Genomic DNA, 17,441 nt, shown 5'->3' on the forward strand with positions numbered 1-17,441 from the left:
GAAAAAAAAAATAACGCTTTCGGAAACACTAGTAGTATCTCTGGAATCGTGATTTGAAAGGGAGATTGGAAATGACGCTTTCTTTTGTTTTAGTACAAACTCTGCCTTTATTTTTTTATTTGTGCTTTTTTTTAACAATTGTGCTGTCCCTTCGTCGCGTAGTACAAACTGTGCCTGCATTTATTTATTTTTTGTGCATTTTTGTGCAAAATTTATTGTTTTTTTATGCTATGGCTTCGTCACATTTTCCAAAATAAATATTTGTAGCACTTCAACAACGAATATAAATGAATTAACGAAAATGGTTCAATATAAAGACGAGCTACTCTAATTCACAGTATGCCCGAAGTGCAATGTGTGCCCTTAAAAATATTTTAAATGCAAAGGATATTTATTTTCATAAATGCTTTCAGTATAGAAATAGGGATTTCGTGAGTATGGCTTGCAGCCTAGATGACGTCACAGTATTTCGTGACACTGATGCTATCACCCCAAAGGCGTTCGAAATTCTAACTATACTCCATCTCAGAAATGTCTACAGTAAAGACGAAGGCGCAGAGAGGCGCGTGAGCATCGCTCAGTAGTGTGCTTTTGTTTGTACGAGCACTCGTTCATAAGAGGCACTTTCTAAAGCCACGCGCTCGTGCCGGTGCCTTTGTCTTCACTGCGAAAATTTGAAAGTTCTTTTTTTCTTTTCTTTTTTTTTGCAATTTTTGACGTAGGTTGGCCGTAGTTTGTTCCCAAAGTGACTTTTTGTTTTCTTTTTACACCCTATTTTTAAACGAAGTTTGAAAGTCTCCGCAGGCACACCTGACCGCTACTGTTAATATTCTGCCGCTTTTTAGCTACACAAATTACATTTTGTTTTACATCCAGGGCCAGTGGCGTAGCCAGGGGAATCCCCCCAATACCCCCCAAAAATACGCACACGCGAGCGCGCAAGCACACACACAGACGCACATTCACGCAGACATGCACACGCACGCACACATACACGCGCGCGCACAGGGACGCGTGCGCACTCCCGCGCACACATGCACACAGACGCACGCACGCCTGCACACACCAGCGTTGCACACGCAATCGCATCCGCAGAGGCACGCACACGGACTCTCGCGTTCACACCTACACACACACACACAACGCACGTAAAAAAATGCATTTAATTTTTTTAACATAATCTAAACCCTGAGACAAGGAGAAATAAAATAACGGAGAGGGCAAGTTGTTTTGTCTGTTATTTTGTTTATCATTGTCTCAGGGTTTACTTTCGTTCCTTGATCTTTCAAACCTGCCGGAATCTATAACGAAACTACCTCAAGTATAGTTTCGGTTTCTTTGCATGGGCAGCGCTTTGAAATAAAACTGGTAAAACCGTAAAACCGGCCGGTCAAGACAATCCATTTTTTCAATGGCGTCGCAGACTCGCAGTTTCATCTGGACGTGTCGCTTGGACGTGTTGACGGATTTAAAGGTGAGATATTATCTGCAACATCCTTTAGAATACTTGTTATTTGTTCGGGAACCTGGTAAGTGAATATAGAAACATTTTATTGTTTACATTTGATGGGAGCGACCACATATGTCTGACTGTCTCTTTCGTGGTTTCGCGGATTGCTTTCGCTCTTTAAAAATACCCTGTGCCCAGAGTGCCCTCATTCAATTCCATTCTCACGGCGATATTTTGGGGTTCTTATGGTATCCGCGAGTTTATCGTTAATAATTTATTTTGAAGTTCTGCCGTGGTACTAGCGACATGATAACGGGGTGATCTGCTTTCAGCTTCTCAACCTGTACTATCGCGGACAAAATGAGCTGAAACAGCGCTCCGCCCTGCGCCGCCTGTCGCCTTGCTCCGCACGCACGGCGCACCCTGAGGCCGAGATAAATTCTCACTTGCGCTCGCTCCGCCACTGCGCTCTTCCGTCCGTCTGCTAGCGAGACGGCTTGTGCGACAGCGGGCGTGTGCGTGGTAGGGCGGTAGGGGGGGAGGGGGGGGGGGGTGGGGGGATGTGCATTGTTGAGGTTGTTCAGGGCACAGTTCAGGCGTTCCGCTCTAGGCAAGGGGTTTTGCGGTGCGGCAAGGTCGCTCCCACGCCACGAGGCGGCGTTTTGTTGCCTCTGTCGAATGATTCAAGTCCCCATGTGGCATGTAATTTCTACGGTCACTGTCATCGTCGCTGCTCTCCTCGGCCTCGTCTCCGTAGCCAAGGGCCTGTGCTATACCGCACTACAACGCACTTTGCCCTTTCTGGTCGATGCTACTGCGTTGTCCCAAGATGTGTTCGACAGTCTCCTCGTCGCTGCCACAGAGCCCGCAGTTTGGATCTTCTCCATAGAGCTCAAATCTGCGTCTCTGGGTCAGTAGGGAGCCCGTTCGAGCCTGGAACAGCAGCGCGCTGGCTCGGTCTCCCCGCTAGTGTGGATAGGGCGCTGGTTCCTTCTTGTGTTTCCTGTACAGTTGGAGGCTCAGTATCCTCTGCATTGTCCTTCTCCAGTCCTCTATTCCGGCCCGTGTCACCTCTGCCCGTATTGTCTTCGCCCGCTCCTGTTCCGTCGTCACCAGGTGTCTTGTTTTGCCCCCACCGTACTTAGAATCTATGGTCTTTATTCTCTTCATCCAGCCTGTCTTGGACCCCTGATATCGGATGTGGTAGTACATCCTTCTGGCGTAGCTCTCCTGGGAAGGAACTTTAGTCTGCCCATGTATGCAAGCTTCGACGTGGCCTCTCATATCTCGTGGGTAGACATCCCATTTCCCCGGTTACCGCTGCGTTTGCTGTGCAGCTCAGCAGCCATCTCCCCAGTCTGTATTGACACTTTACCAGACACACAGACACTTTACCACTGTCTCGCTGTATGTAAGCGCGTCATTCGCGTAAGTCACTGCTTGGACTGCAAGGGATTTCCATAGTAGCCTCCCAACCGAGTGTCTATTGTATGAGTGCCTGGCGAGATGCCACAGCACCCCCTTCAGTTTGTTTGACTTTTTAATTACGTGTTTTTCCTGTTTGGTCAGGTACTCCTTGCTGTGCGTTATTGTTACACCAAGGTAATTGTAGGCTGTTGTTTTCTGTACTGTTTAATTTTGTAGGTAAAAGCTGGTGTCCAAATTCACGTTGGAGCCCATCCAGTGCGTTCTTCCTGCATTAAATTTAAGGTTGTCCCTCGCTGCCACCCCTGTGCAGATGTCAATCATGTGCTGCATATCAGTTGAGGACTCTGCGAGGAGCACCACATCGTTCGCAAAGGCCAGGCATGGGATGCGCGTGTATTCTTCCTCTCCGTCCTTGGTCGTAGTGCTCAAGCGCAACCCTGCCCCTTCCTCCTCCAGATGTTTGAGATGTTTCAGAAGGTCGTTTGTGTACACATTAAACATTGTTGGCGATAGGGGACACCCCTGTCTCAGTCCAATACTTATTGGTACTGGTTTTGATTTGTAGTTTTCTAATGTGTACCAGGCCTCGCAACCCCTGTACAAGCTCTTCAGGAGTTCGACACTTTCCTTTTCGAGTCCGCTTTTCTCCATCTTATCCCATAATCTTTGGTGTGGTACTGCATCATATGCTTTCTCTAGGTCTAGGAATGCCAGGAACAACTGGGAGTTTTGGATGTTTTTCACTTCTATGGCTTGGGATTAGCGTTAATAGGTTATCACTTGTTCTTCTGTTTTGCTGAAAGCCATTTTGAGCTTCTACGAAAAAGTTGTTTTTATCATACAAGATCTGTAGCCTGTGGTTTATTATGCTTGCAAATAATTTGCAGACTGCTGATTATTGCGATTGGTCGATAGGCATTGAGGTCTTTTGGGTATGCTTGTTTCCTTTTATATAGGAGCTTTACTCTTGCCTGTTTCCACACTTACAATATTTCTGTTGACACCAGGCGTTCATTAAAACATTTTCTGAGGTTGTTTGCTGCCTCTTTTTTAATTGCCTTCAGGAACTCGTTCGAAATATCATCCATACCGGTTGCCTTCTTGTTTTTCAGTCGTCTTATTTTCCTCTTCATTTCCTCCGTGGTTATGGGATCTAGTATGAAATGCTTCTGTATTTTGCGTTTTCCCAAAGTTTCTTTTTGACTATATGTCTCTTCCGGGGTTCGCTTCAGTTTTTTGTTGTTGCTGTAAGAAGTACTCAGTCATCCATCCTTCTATTTCGCATTTTTCTTTCAGGTCTTTGCCCCCTCTTTGCAGCATACGTGTCTGTTCTTTCTTTTTTTTCTGCATGCATTGTAGTAATTTGTCTCCAGAATTTCTCGTTAGATTTTTTCCCTTCTTTCAGTATGTCTTCCTCTGTCTTTCTGCAGAACTGTTGAATTTTTGTGGCCACTATACTTTGTTTCACCTTGTGTTGTACCGCAGGCAAGGCTACAAGCGCGAGCTCCCTGCTCTATGGCACACCTCGGCGGCACAAGCTCTCGTGCACCAAGGGCAGCTGCCAACGCTATGAGCTCGCACTTCTAGCCTTCGCTGCGGTACAACATGAGGTGAAACGGAGTATAGTGCCAACTTTTTGTTCTTCAAAACATTCTCACGAGTAGTCTTGGGTGTAGCCTTTTCGTTGTGCCCACCTGTGCTGCCTGTTGATCTCTCGTCTTCCCAATTTCCTCCTTTACCTCCTGTCGAACCAGGGCCTTCGGTTTTATTGTTTCCCTTTTCTGGTTTTTTCCACTTGTTCTTTGGCTGTTTGGGTAATTAGGCTCATTAGTTCTTCATATGTGCTGTCTTTTGTAATTTTTTTCTCCAATTCTGATGCAAATTTTCCTATTTCATCTTCTGCTCCTAGCTTCCAGTGGTTTTCCTGGATGGTTGTTTTTGCTTTTGTTTCTGTCTTTGGTTGTTGGTGTTTAGTTTTGGCAGTATTCTGTTATAATCGCTTGCACAGCTGCTTACCTTGCTCTCGTCTATGTGTATAGCATCTATCTTGATGTTTTCTTTGCCTGCCTCGTCGTTTATGAGGATATAGTCAATTGTTGATTTTTGGTTGTTGCGGCTCCAGGTTGTTTTTTCCTTGCATTGTGGCTCCAGGTTAACTGTAGTTAAAGGGGGGGGGGAGGGGTTCAACAATTTTATGGTTAAAAGAATTTGCATCTCCTCATTTTTACGTTGTTTATCGTGCCCCGGAGGATAGAGAAACCATTTCCTTTCTTCAAAATGTCGCGATTTTGCTGCATAATTGCAAAGCAAAAGCCGAGCTTTTTCCCCCACTTGCAGCCGCAAGTGGCAGCCGGAGGAACTACGGCTAGAAGATTACGTGACTTCGCTCGGCTCTAAGCTGCAGCATAACGCCCGCTAATGTCAGCAGAGAGAGGGAGAGGAAGTGTCCTCCGAGACAGCACACGGGAACCTACACGGCACTCCGAAGGACGTCACTAGGAGGGGGACCAGGTGTGACCCTGAAGACTGGGAGTGAGTTGAGGGGTGCCCGAAATGCCAATATTTATCTTTTTTTATGCAACAACTAGGACACGCAGGAGAAATCGGTTTTCTGCTTGTTACTTCAGAAGTGTCAGAGGGCAACTTCCACAAATTTTTGACCGAAGTCCGGAAATCGTTGCACCCCCCCCCCCCCCCTTTATGCTGTGTTTTTTTACTAGTTTCCCGAGTTCTGCTGCTTTGCTTTCGCTACCATCCAGTTCTAATATGTGGCAGTTAAAGTCACCCACAATCATTATCGGTTCATTTTGGAAGGTTGAGCCAATGTCTTTTGAGATGCCGTCGTAAATTGATTTGTTCCATGCCGGATCTTCATTTGCCGTTGTCGAGTAGGTTGTGCAGATGGCGCCACTTGCCCTCGAGGCTTCCAGCGCTCCCTCAATGGTCTAACCCGAGCGACTGGCAGCAAAGTTACAATACCTGAAAAAAGTATTGTATCCTTGTCCCCAACTTTGGCGGTTCTCTATAGAAGGAAATAAAACTAATTGAAGAACCTAAAATCGTAGTCGCTTGAATTTTTTTTTCTGTGAAAAGGCATTTTGATAAATACCGAGGCAGACATCTGCTTCTGTCCTTGCGAACGCCAACTGTCGTTTACATACACTGGCATTAATTGTTTATGTTCAGTCTTATTTTATTACCAACTAGCGTTCCTTAGGCTGCAGTTAACGCGTGAGCAACATAGTCTGGGCCCGTTTGCTTGAAGCGCTAACAGCTGCTAAAGTTAGCCGCAGTACCTAGGAGAGGGATTATTATATCACATGACTGGCTCGGTAGGGATGCGGGGAAACGTGGCGGTGCCCCGGTGAGTGAGTGCCACTCGCTTTGGAACTAATATGTCGTTGTGGCTGTAATATCGGGCGCTTTAGTCAGCAATGAATGGTGCAAGAGGCTTTCGCTTTGCCTTACCTCACTTAAATCGCAAAGCATGAGCAATGACCTTGCCACATCTTTTTTATAGTCTTTTGATTCTGGCCATTACTAAGCCTAAATGAACGCGATATTTGTCGGCATGGCAGCGTCTTTGGAACGCGGATTGCCTTGACTCAATTGGCCGGGTATTGATAGCACACAAAAGCTGACAGCGTACCATTAGACCTTTTTTAAACTACCCAAGCATCAAGAACGCTGGAAGTGTAATTCTACGGTCCGCGCGCGCTGGCCTTTTTCTTATAAAAGATTAAATGTAAATAATCATAATAAGGCTTTGACGAACGTGTGTGCGAGGCAAAAGTTGTTTTGGACTTTTTGATTTAGAACAATTACCACTGCAGACGCTAGCACGTGCAACGCCTGTAACTACACTTAGTGCTTGGGAAATTTAGAAAAAGGTCTATTGGGACGCTGTACAAGCTTGCACAACGTCTTTGCGGAGCAAGCCATTGAGCTGCTTCGCCTAACTACACCTAGCCGCCTAACTGCACAAACAATTTTGTTCTTAGTGCCCCTCAAGCAGGGTAAGCAAATGGCAAAATTAAAAATGTCCTAATGTCACTCTTCTTTTTTATTTTGCCTGGTGTACATGTGAACGAATAACAAAAAATACACCCGTTATGTGGCATACTTACCTTTGGTAATGGAGCATTTCGCATCATTGGTGATTTCCTTCTCTTGCGATTAGAATGTGCAAACACTGTTGGAATGGCAGTCTGTTTTAGCTTCTTCCAGCCATCTGCGCAATTTTGCTCAAACTGGGATTCTTCAAATTGCCTAGAAAAATATGATTTATTTTACTTAACAATGCCCTATAATTAACTTTTACATGCTTAGTTGCATCATGTACATTAAATCCAGGACAACTTATAACTTTCAATTTACATAGCAGTCACTAGTTTGAACAGGGCTGTCATAACCAGGGCCCCTTAGAAGTTGCAGATAGTGAACATGAGAAATGCACATAATTAAAATTAACTTTGCCGTTTTGTTTTGTTTCATTTAAATTCCATGTGCTCGTATATCTTTATGCAACAAACAAGGATTGTAGCTTTAGCGATCGCACATGCTTATCTTGATTGCAACAAACTATAATTATGTCTCACTTTCTTGAGTTGAGCCAAAGTTTGAACTGCATATATGACCAGATCAATGCTATTGACAGTAATTTATAAATTTATACCATCCGTGATTGTAGCTGTAGATGCGATCACGCAAGGCACGGGTGATCATTTCCATAGAGGAAAGTTTTTGGAATAAATGAAAAGATTCTTACCTCAGAAAGTCGAGAACCAGCAGTTTGGCGTCCACGTGTCGCGCTTTATTTTTATTAGCCAGTGTTTCCCTCATTTGTTTCTTTCGGAATAATAAACAACCGAAAGCCGTCATGGCTGCTGTTAGAGCACCTGACGGCACAGCAACAAATCATTTTCGTCTTTGAAAATAAAAGCTGAGAAAATCAAGGAGCCGGTAAACCTCCAGGGTAGCCTATGCGCATGTACGGGGAATAATAACAAAAATGGTGGTCGGGAGCGTGTCGATTGCAGCGTTTTCGTCGTTGCCACGCGGTTGCTAGGGCCAACGTCAATGCCGGTGGGAGGAGTCAAGGGTCCGCCTGGGTTCACCGAGGACAATGGATGGCCAAACTCTCCCCTATCTATAGCTCTGACCCTTGGCAGATGGAGGCACCATCTGTGAGATGCTGTCACAAACAGCGGCATTCTGTCTGCTGCTTTTCAGGGACGGCGTCCTCTCATAGTCAAAAACAGTTTTCCACTTCTAACTTTTTATTCCGGTAATGATATGCGCTAAAACTTAACCATCTCGCTTGAATGGCTGCGGCTATGTTCCAACGGCGTTTGAGCTTTCTCCAAAGTCTAGTTTATTTTTGCGGTGCGAAAACCAGGGTTCGATTTTTTCAGGGACATTCTGTACAATAAGCTATTGCACCCTCCTCCTTGTTAAAAGTTCTAGTCGTTAGGGTTGTTTTACTCATTATATGGTGTGTCTCTCTTCATGATATAAACCACAGTGAAGTTTGAATTCTTGTGCAAGGTGCCACCCTGACCAGGCTGAAGCTGACATGATTAGCAAGCATCGTAACGTGAGTTGAATGATATGACAGCATATATTGACTACTGTGTGGATGTTCGTGCTTCGTGGCAGTCATGCGATAACAGTTGCCTTGACGTCACTTGTGTTGATGGAAGGTTGCCCTATTATGTCAGCAAGAACTATTATTTGTTTTGATTAATTTGGGGAGCTTGTGGGCCATTACATGGAGTAACTTTGTACAGCATCCTTGTCTAAGGGCTTTACCTGTTGGAGGATAATGCCTTATTTGCATTGCATTCCAAATCTCACTTTTTAATTACTTCAATAATACCTAGTAGCTGGCATTTGATGTCAGCTTCTGCCACATCAACCCATGACCTTTGATTGTGTGCCAAACACACCACTAAATAGAAATGGCTTTATTATTACGTTTTGTTCCTCCATTGCATAGGATATGGGAATCCCAGCAATTACATTCTCCAACGGTATTTTGTAATATTCACAATTTTAAAATATGTTAACAATTTTATAAACCTCCAAGTCACTCATTAACTGATCCATTATTTAAATAAATGTCAACTGTTAACCGGTTGCAAGTTTCTAATTAATGCACAGTCCCACCCTGCATTACTGTTTGTGTATAATATCAGGAAATGTTGATTAAACATACAGGTTATTTCATAACAACTTTTTATGTCTGACCCATTATATTCAGTGTTTTCTAGATAAGTTTGAAGTTGTATAAGAGAGTGCTCATCTTAAAATTAAGCCATACCACTGGATGTACACTAGTGTGTGACCGATACATATGTTCCCAGCGAAATGAAAGAAGGGATTTAAGAAGGGCAAACCACTTGCTTTGCTGTTTGTCTTGTCTTCTTTTAGGTGCATGGGTGTTTACGTCGAAAAGTGTTAAAGTGAAATTTGCTGCTGCAGGACTAGTTTTCCTGACTCGGCTGGTTTGTCTGGCAGCTTGCAACCTATGGGAACCTGAGGAACTGCATCACAAGAGTGAAAGGGACGCCCACCCAGCACTTCTTCGAGGATGGTGCCTTGAAGAAGGGAGAAGTGCGCCTAAAGTGAATGCCATGGCAGGTGGGTCATTAAAGTGAACCCCTAGCACAAATAATCCCAAACAAAAAATTATTAACAAATGGGTTAGAAACAAAAAATGGAAATATGGAAAAAGAGGTGGAGGTGAACACACCATAGCACTGTGTTTTATGCGCCTGTTCTCTTGTGTCCTTTGCACCGTTTTTTGTTTTTGTCTTAAAGGGACACTGACACCCCCCAAACATTTTTTTTTCCTTTTTTGCCAGGCGCTTCATTATGGTGTCGGAGGACTACCCAATTAATATTTTGCAACAGAGTCGCATATTTTTTTAATAAAGACAAAAGACGCAACTGCTCGAAACCGAAACCCGACGGAGGTCGGAGAAGTGGAGAGAAGAGAGTGAGTGGCGGAAGTCACGTGGCTACACCCAACCGTGCATTTTTTTTTTCTCCGTAGCAGACGACACGACATGCGGCGTGCGATGCGGCGTGCGGGAACTGCTGGCCGTGCGATTCTTTTGCAGTTATGTTTGTTCCGCTCGTTGTTCTGTACTCCAAGATGAGTTGTTTTGTACATTGAGGAGTTGGAGATGAGTAGTAAGTGCCCGTGGTGAATTTTCATGATCGGCTCCGAAAAGAATACACCCAAGATGTTGCGTGAAGAGCTGGCTCACATGTCCTGGTCCGAAAAAAAAAAGGGGCATTGTGCGACAGAGTTTCCGAAAGATCAAAGGGATCGGGAGCAATGGCTGGCTGCAATTCCTGTAGAACATATGCGGGCACCTCGGAAAGCGGACGCTACCTGATTTATATGCTCCTTGCATTTTGTGGAAAATGATTACATTGAGTTCGCAGGTGTCAAAAAGGAAATCCCATACCATTTAAATCAGCGAAGTGTCGTCCACAACATTTGTTTGTTATTTTTTGTTTCTTTCTTCAGTGATAATTGTAAAAAAAAAAGATATGTAAACATTAAAAAATGTGAAAAAAATAAAAACATTCACGGGAGATCGATCCCGGTTCTACCGCGTGTGAAGCGGACGTCTTTCCCACTGAGGTACTAGGGCATCTCTCTACAGGTGGATTGCTTTCCTTAGCAATAATTCAGCGGGTAACCTGTAAGTTGGAAAGTTTGCTGCCGATTTTCCTCTAGCAAAAGCACTCCCGGGTCAAAGTCGGGAAGCACCACGCATTGGCGACATTCGCACCTAGTAAAGAAATCGTACGCGTGCATATTCAACTTGAAGTAGACACGTCGTGCTTGACGTTTGCGCGAGCGATGTCTTCAGCAAGAGAAGGGAGTGACGGCTCGGCGACGTCTTCGTGCAAATCGGCTTGGTGGTCGGGCGTGTCGTACGGGATGAATACCAATTCTTTTGATCAGTCCCAAATTTCTCTTTTAAAGGTTGCCAGAATTCGCCGGTACCACGAACGACAGTTCTGAAATAGAGGCCCCACGCCCGTCGTCCGCTGCCATCGCTGTCCCCGCGAGTCCCACGACACGCAAAACGACGAACGCACAGAATGCTTCTGGTTGTGTGTGGAACGTTTTTTTTCAGTCAACGTATTTGCAACTTTTAGAAGCCATAAAAAATGGGTTTCATATTTTTTTCTATTTTTAATACTGAGTGTGTGCCTTCAGTGACCCACGACTTTGATTAAATTTGGTGGTCGCATCGATACCTTAGAAAACGGCCCGTGACCGCGGAAAAGAGAGTGAGCGAGACTCGAACCGGCCAGTTCTTGATCGGCGGTTTTCGGGCGGAAAGAAACCGAATTTCGAGCCGCAAATTCTGTTCTGGGTAGTTGAGCTCTCATATGTCACGTACAACTAAAAACCTCGGCGAGCATAAATACCCTGTCAGTGTCCCTTTAAATAATGGTTTATCATTTAGTCAGTATCAGCACTAGTGAACAAAAGTATGCTCTCAATCATTCCTATGAATTAACTGTGTGCTTGCAATTTAATCGCGAACATTGTTTATGCTTGTGTCTAGAAATGTAACTCGTACCATAATCTATTAAAGGGACATTGATAGGGTGTTTATGCTTGTTGAGGTTTTTGTTTGAACATGACCTGCAATATTCCAACTACCCAGAACATTACTTGCGGATCCAAATTGTTTGTTTCTGCTCAAAAACAGCCATTCTTGAATTGGTTGCTTGCTATCGCACTCACTCTCTTTTTCATGGTTATCTGGGGTTTGAACTGTATGTACCAAATATATTCAAAGTTTTGCATCATCTAAGGCACACATGGAACATTAAAAAAAAAGAAGAATATGAATCACATTTTTGTGGTCTCCAAAAGCCAGCAAAAATGCTGATTGAAAAAAAAAATCCTGCACAGATCACAGGAAGTACTTATACATATCATATTCAATACAGCGACGTACTGCGGGCTGGATGATACAATGGTGACGCATGATGCACCAACGTTGCGACAGATGAGGGGGCTTTACTTCGGAACGGTCATTTGTGATACCAGCCAATTGATCTTCAAGCGCACACATTGAGCGTTTGTCGTGCGAAATAATCGCACGAAAAACGGTGCACGCAAATTCGTCGTCGTCGTCTTTTCGGTTTCGAACTGCAGAGTTTTTTTGGCTTTAGTAAATATGTACGTGGCTGTGTATTAAAATATTTCCTGACTAGTCTTTTGACACAAATTAAATCGCCTGGCAAAAAAAATGAAAAAATATGCACATTTTTAGGGCGTGTTCGTGTCTCTTTAAAGAAGGAAACCGAGGTGCAAGCTGGCACAGGTTAAACAAGGTGAATTACCCAATACAGTAGTAGGGATTCATGAAGGATGATGCAAACACTGAAGTCTAAAACAATGGGCTAAAAATAAATAGGCAACCCTGAAGAGGGAGACACAAAGGCACTTTTTACAAATAATATTTTCCTGCTTACAACCACTCTACAAAGGGAATTCGTTCCCGGATATTGCAGCCTTCTACTGTACGCAACCCCGAAGGTCCCCAAGACAACAAACGAAACGAAGCAACCTACGAACCTCTGAGTAAATGTGGTTGAAAGAAGAATAGCTTGAGTTTTTAACCTAGGAAGTACAAAAACGTCATACACAAGGTCAAGTTTCCGAAAACGGGTCGACATCGAACTTGTTTCTAATGAAAAAATACAGGCAAGAATCAGTGGTATAGCCAAGAATTTTTTTTTTTTTTTTTTAGGTTGGGGGGGGGGGTGGCTGGGATGTCCATTACTTGGGGTTCAGAGAGGGCTAAGGGGTCAAAATGCTTGTGTATAATATTATAGGGTCGGCTGGATTTCGGGGTGGGGCTGAAGCCCCATAAGCACCCCTCCCCCTCCCTGGCTACCTCCCTGTACACCTGTTCCACTCAGAGTCGAAACACAGAAAGGGCTTAGTCAACGCGTTTCTATGCTTTATTATTATTATTATTGATTCTTGCAGTATATGCTTGTAGTCATTCCCTTCGGTCAAAACTATTTCAGCAGGATCCTATAAGGGCGCAAAATTATTACATTTAATCAAGTGGTTTTTTTTTTTTGTTGCTTTTCTTGCAGAATTTTGTTGCAAAGATTGCATAAAAACAGGGATCTGTATTTGGAACTGTGAAAACATTTGAGGGAATAGTTGTGAGCCTTTATGGTTCTGTTCTGAAAAAGTTTTGACCGAAGAGAATGTCCACAAATTTATACTGAAAGAATCAGTAACAAAATTGAAGCTTGTAACTGTGGTGAATAAGTCTTCCCTATGTTTTGACTGTGAGTGGAAGAACTTTTTTAGCCTATATCTTTTTCCCTAGAACCAGGTTTGATGTCCCTTTCTTTTAGGAAGTTAATGTTGTGTATGGTGCTTTTCTATTCTCTAGGCTATAAGCTCGAGGGTATTCCCTGTTTCTTTGATCACATTTACACAGAGGTTAGTAGGTTGCTTCTTTGTATTTCTGTCCTTGAGTATGTTGGGGGTCGTGCTGAGTCCTGGACAGTGCAAGCTGAAATGTTAATGCAGTGACCGAAATCCACTGCTTGCTGGGCTTCTACAAGAGATGCTGAAGTAGCAATAAGAGGCGGTTTGAGGACAAGAGTGCATGGCCACTGCTATGCGACTCTGCCTGTTTCTCATTGTTTAGGAGCACCTCGATTTGAGTCATCTTTATGTTTTGCTATCGCCTAGCCGTGCTTGTTGGCGCCTCAATTATCTGGGCCGGTGGCCTTTGTCCCAGCCAAATAACTTTGTCCTATGACTCAGCAGGCAAACATAATGGTGACTATAAACAATCCCAGAAGCAGCACGTCTGCAGCAAGGTGTGCGGTTCTCAACCATGACCAGGCCGAGTCAGGCATCATGCCACTGCAATCTCTTCTGAACGTTATATTTTTTCGCTACTTGAAGTTTTCTTGTTAAGGCAGTGCCACTGTTGTCAGTCGTCGCTTGGTCATTTCAGCTTCTAGCAACAATGACTGGACTGTAGGGCTGAGCATTGATTATAAATTTAAACATCATTATAATTGCCATCCTTTAACCGATTATTAATAGATTAATCATTCTCATTCCTTTCCATGCATACTCAAAATTATATATATTTTTGTTTGCCTTTGCTGAATGTTTGATAAACAGTATACGAAATTGATTATGAATCAACTTCAATACATAGTTGACAACAGTTTGAGGACACACTCGCAGATTATTACTTGAGTTGCATGAGGCAAAGAGGTTTGTTGATATTCATCGGAAAGAGCGGCTTCCTTTGATTGTTCTCGCAACTCTAAACAGACACTCAATATATGTTAAAGTGGCCAGAGCACATGTAACCCTCTGCACCTTGTCTGGAGTACAAATCTTGCCCTTACAGTTTATTTTAGGTTAAAATTTCACCCAAACGTTGCCCTTCATATACATGTACTCGGCCATTTCTCTATGGTAAAAGCATTTAATTTTGATTTTCTTTTGGTTCGTCAAAGTTTTACCGGTTGACCCGATAAACAGAATAATCCAGATTAAAGCAATATTTGATTAATTGGTCGGTTATTCTATCCATTGTCCAGCCGTACTCTTTAATAGAAGGCACTAAGGTCCAGCAAAATATTTTTCTTTTGGAGATAGTTGTAAGTGGAAGTGCACCCATGGAAAGGGTTTCTTAAAGTCTCCCTCTATATGTTCTGTTGTGTGCCGCTTAATTAGAAACCTTTTTCTCCATTTAAATTTAGCTGAGCCCCAGTCTTCGGTACATTCATCATAAGAAATTTTTTTTATAGTGAAACTTCAAGGCAATGTCAAAATTATTGCAAGTTGAAGCAAACCAAAATCACAAAATGAAGTGATGGTTTCCTCTTTTGTTTAGAGAAAACTAATGTTTATCAATATTTTGTTTGAAGGTGCTTTTATGACAAAAGGTGTCGCCAACCTCTGCTCAAGACCATGTGGCTTGCGGCTTTAAAACCCATCACATTCAAGTGTTATTTAAATTTTTATCTTCATCATCATCATTTTCTTGAACCACAACATTATTTAGAGCACCAGTTTTACTAGGACACTTCCATTGGGGGGGCGGGGGGGGGGGGGGGGCGGGCCAGAGACTCATGTTCTTATTAATTGTGCAATGACAGTGCAGCCACCAACCGCCATTTCTAGTGAAATAGCGGTCTGTGGTGTAACAGATCTAAGAATGAACAGTGTGGAATAATGAAAAACAGTCAACTCCTGTTTTTCCAAGGTCCAGTGACTTGCTTCTGCAGGCATTTATGGTTTTCCAATGCAGTGTAAATGTGATCAAACCAAAAGAGAAGATGTGCTGCATTAATGGTCCCTAGACCTTCCGAGTGGTGATGCTCCTCCTCACCTTTTTCTAGGCAACGAGCGAGAGGTCTCTTCACTAACGTAATCCATCTTGGGCTTCTGGTATAACGAAGGCCACTGGGAGGGGCTTGAGGGCAGTCTGCCTCGAGGGGAAGTTGACTTCTTGATTGCTGCTACTTGGGGACTCCAAGATAGATGGACGAGGCTTCTCAGCAGACCTAGGCTATCCAGGAGTTTGGGGTGGGCATGCCCCTCTGTGTTATGGATGTTTGCGAGTTGTGTTACTTTCCTACATGGCGACAGCCGCCTCCTGTGCATAAGTGAACTGGTGCTCATCTTTTGTGTATGGTTGCTATTCATGTCACTGAAGGAAGCTTTACACTTCCGGTGTGGCATGTCATTTATTTGGCAGCTAGAAAAGCTGTTGCTTGAAGTCAATGTTCAGGTTCTTGGTTTTTGGAGGACCGGAAATATTTTCTAATACACTTGACTCTCAGTATACTCAAACTCCTGAAAGCCACAGACTTTAATTTGAAATGTGAGAAGTTTGAATTATCGGAAAAATATGGAAAAGTGATATGAGGCAAAGTATGAAATCGCTATAGGAATAACTACATATACCAAGCCGTTTTTTATACTATCCTCTGCACAGGCCTATTTAAAAAAGGGCACACATAAAACATTGGTGAGGCTTAAAGCAAATATTAATATTGGCCGAATATTTTCTAATTAAATATAGAATAGTTTCTCAAAGCCTTTTACTACTGTTGTGCCGTGCTTAAACAAAAATTCAGCTTAACTTGTGAAGGCTGTTCCCAACCTTCCCCTTGTCCACTTCTAAGCTCAGTTCGTTTTAATATAACTACATCTATGAACTGTGGCCTCTGTAAGTCCAATGCCTACATTGGGGTGGCATGTAAATGACAGATTTCACATAAAATTAAACCTAAAGAAACGCCCAGCTATCCTAATCGAAGGAATTTATAAATCTGCTTGCTATATGCAAAATATTCTTTCTTTCATCTGGAATTTAATCCCCCTTAGAAAAATCAAAGAAGCACAAATAATGAAAGCAGATTGTCAGGACAGTGCTCCTTGCATAATTGGGATGGCTTAGTCTCACCGAGTATGCTTCTCACCTAGCACCCGTATACTGCGGCAAAGCAATGACCACGAGCTTCGTGTGTATTGCTTTTCCGGAGTACACAGGTGCTCGAAGAAAAGCGCACTCAACGGGGCTAACCCTCCGCAATGGACAAATAGTGTGAATGGAGCGAAAACATTGTTTGAATTAAACAGCTTATAGATGCATTAAAATTTAGCGAAAAAACTAAATTTTAAAATTTGTTTGAATTAACTGGCAGTACAAAATATCAGAGTTTGAATTATTGCGAGTCCACTGTACTTTTTTTAGTTCAGACAAAACAGTATTTAGTGGCAGCTGTCAATGCAAATAGTAGTGGTTGTTTACTTCATATACTTTTTTTCAGGTGCCGTAGTTTTACAGTTTTAGAGGATTTTAAACGATCACATGAAATTGGTAGTACAGCACATCATTATGCTGTAACTCGCCTCTGGCAAGCACATTCCAGGGTTACAAGCAGATTATACTTTTTCATGAAGCCATATGAGTGGCAATTCTTCGGTTTTCTGCTTGTCTAGTTTGGTAGAAACATTGTTCCGAAATGGTGACATGAAAAGAAGCTATTAGTCTAAATTAAATTTTTTTGTCTTGATCCTATAAGTGAATTGCTCTCATATCATTTTGCAGGCATTGCGCTGAGGCTTGGGCCATGTGGAACTGGAGGCAGCCAAGTCATCAAAGAAGATAGGACTTCGGCTCATTCAGAAACCATGTGAACTATGGCACAAGAGGCCCAGGGCACCGGGACAGCTGGCTGAATAAACAGTTAAGCCTTTTAAACATTGAAGTGTGTGCTATCCCAAGGAGAGTAGTTTGAAGGGGATTAGAGTTTTAGACCTCAAGGCAAATAAATGTATTTTTTCCTGCCAAAGGTTGGATACTTCTTGAACAGCCCTGATGCAAAAACACGAAAGAGTTATACAAAGAAGGCGGACAGGACAAACATCTTTCGAATTTCAACACATTGGTGTCTTCTTTTGCTGGTATAAATTGACTAACCTGGGGACATGCACTTTTAATCTGACAGTAAATCG

The 17,441-nt window shown here is 43.1% G+C and overlaps 1 protein-coding gene across 1 annotated transcript; it reads left to right on the forward strand.

The window, feature by feature from the left end:
- The first annotated feature begins 353 nt into the window (after nt 1–353).
- On the forward strand, nt 354–17,213 carry LOC115317205. Its single transcript, XM_040214844.2, has 4 exons — nt 354–431; nt 1,396–1,474; nt 9,398–9,520; nt 17,035–17,213. Exons 1-4 carry the CDS (start codon nt 354–356, stop codon nt 17,121–17,123), a joined length of 369 nt encoding a protein of 122 aa, XP_040070778.1. The 3' UTR covers nt 17,124–17,213.
- The last annotated feature ends 228 nt before the right edge of the window (nt 17,214–17,441 follow it).

Source organism: Ixodes scapularis, unplaced genomic scaffold, assembly GCF_016920785.2.
Source record: "Ixodes scapularis isolate PalLabHiFi unplaced genomic scaffold, ASM1692078v2 PGA_scaffold13__105_contigs__length_92229423, whole genome shotgun sequence".
Taxonomy (NCBI): domain Eukaryota; kingdom Metazoa; phylum Arthropoda; class Arachnida; order Ixodida; family Ixodidae; genus Ixodes; species Ixodes scapularis.

What these genes read in the sequence shown, in the direction of transcription:
- LOC115317205 (XM_040214844.2), top strand. Translation starts at nt 354, where the DNA reads ATGTGTGCCCTTAAAAATATTTTAAATGCAAAGGATATTTATTTTCAT. An exon ending in ACGTGTTGACGGATTTAAAG is followed by an intron (nt 1,475 to 9,397) that starts GTGAGATATTAT and finishes TTTGTCTGGCAG; the next exon opens with CTTGCAACCTATGGGAACCT. An exon ending in TAAAGTGAATGCCATGGCAG is followed by an intron (nt 9,521 to 17,034) that starts GTGGGTCATTAA and finishes ATCATTTTGCAG; the next exon opens with GCATTGCGCTGAGGCTTGGG.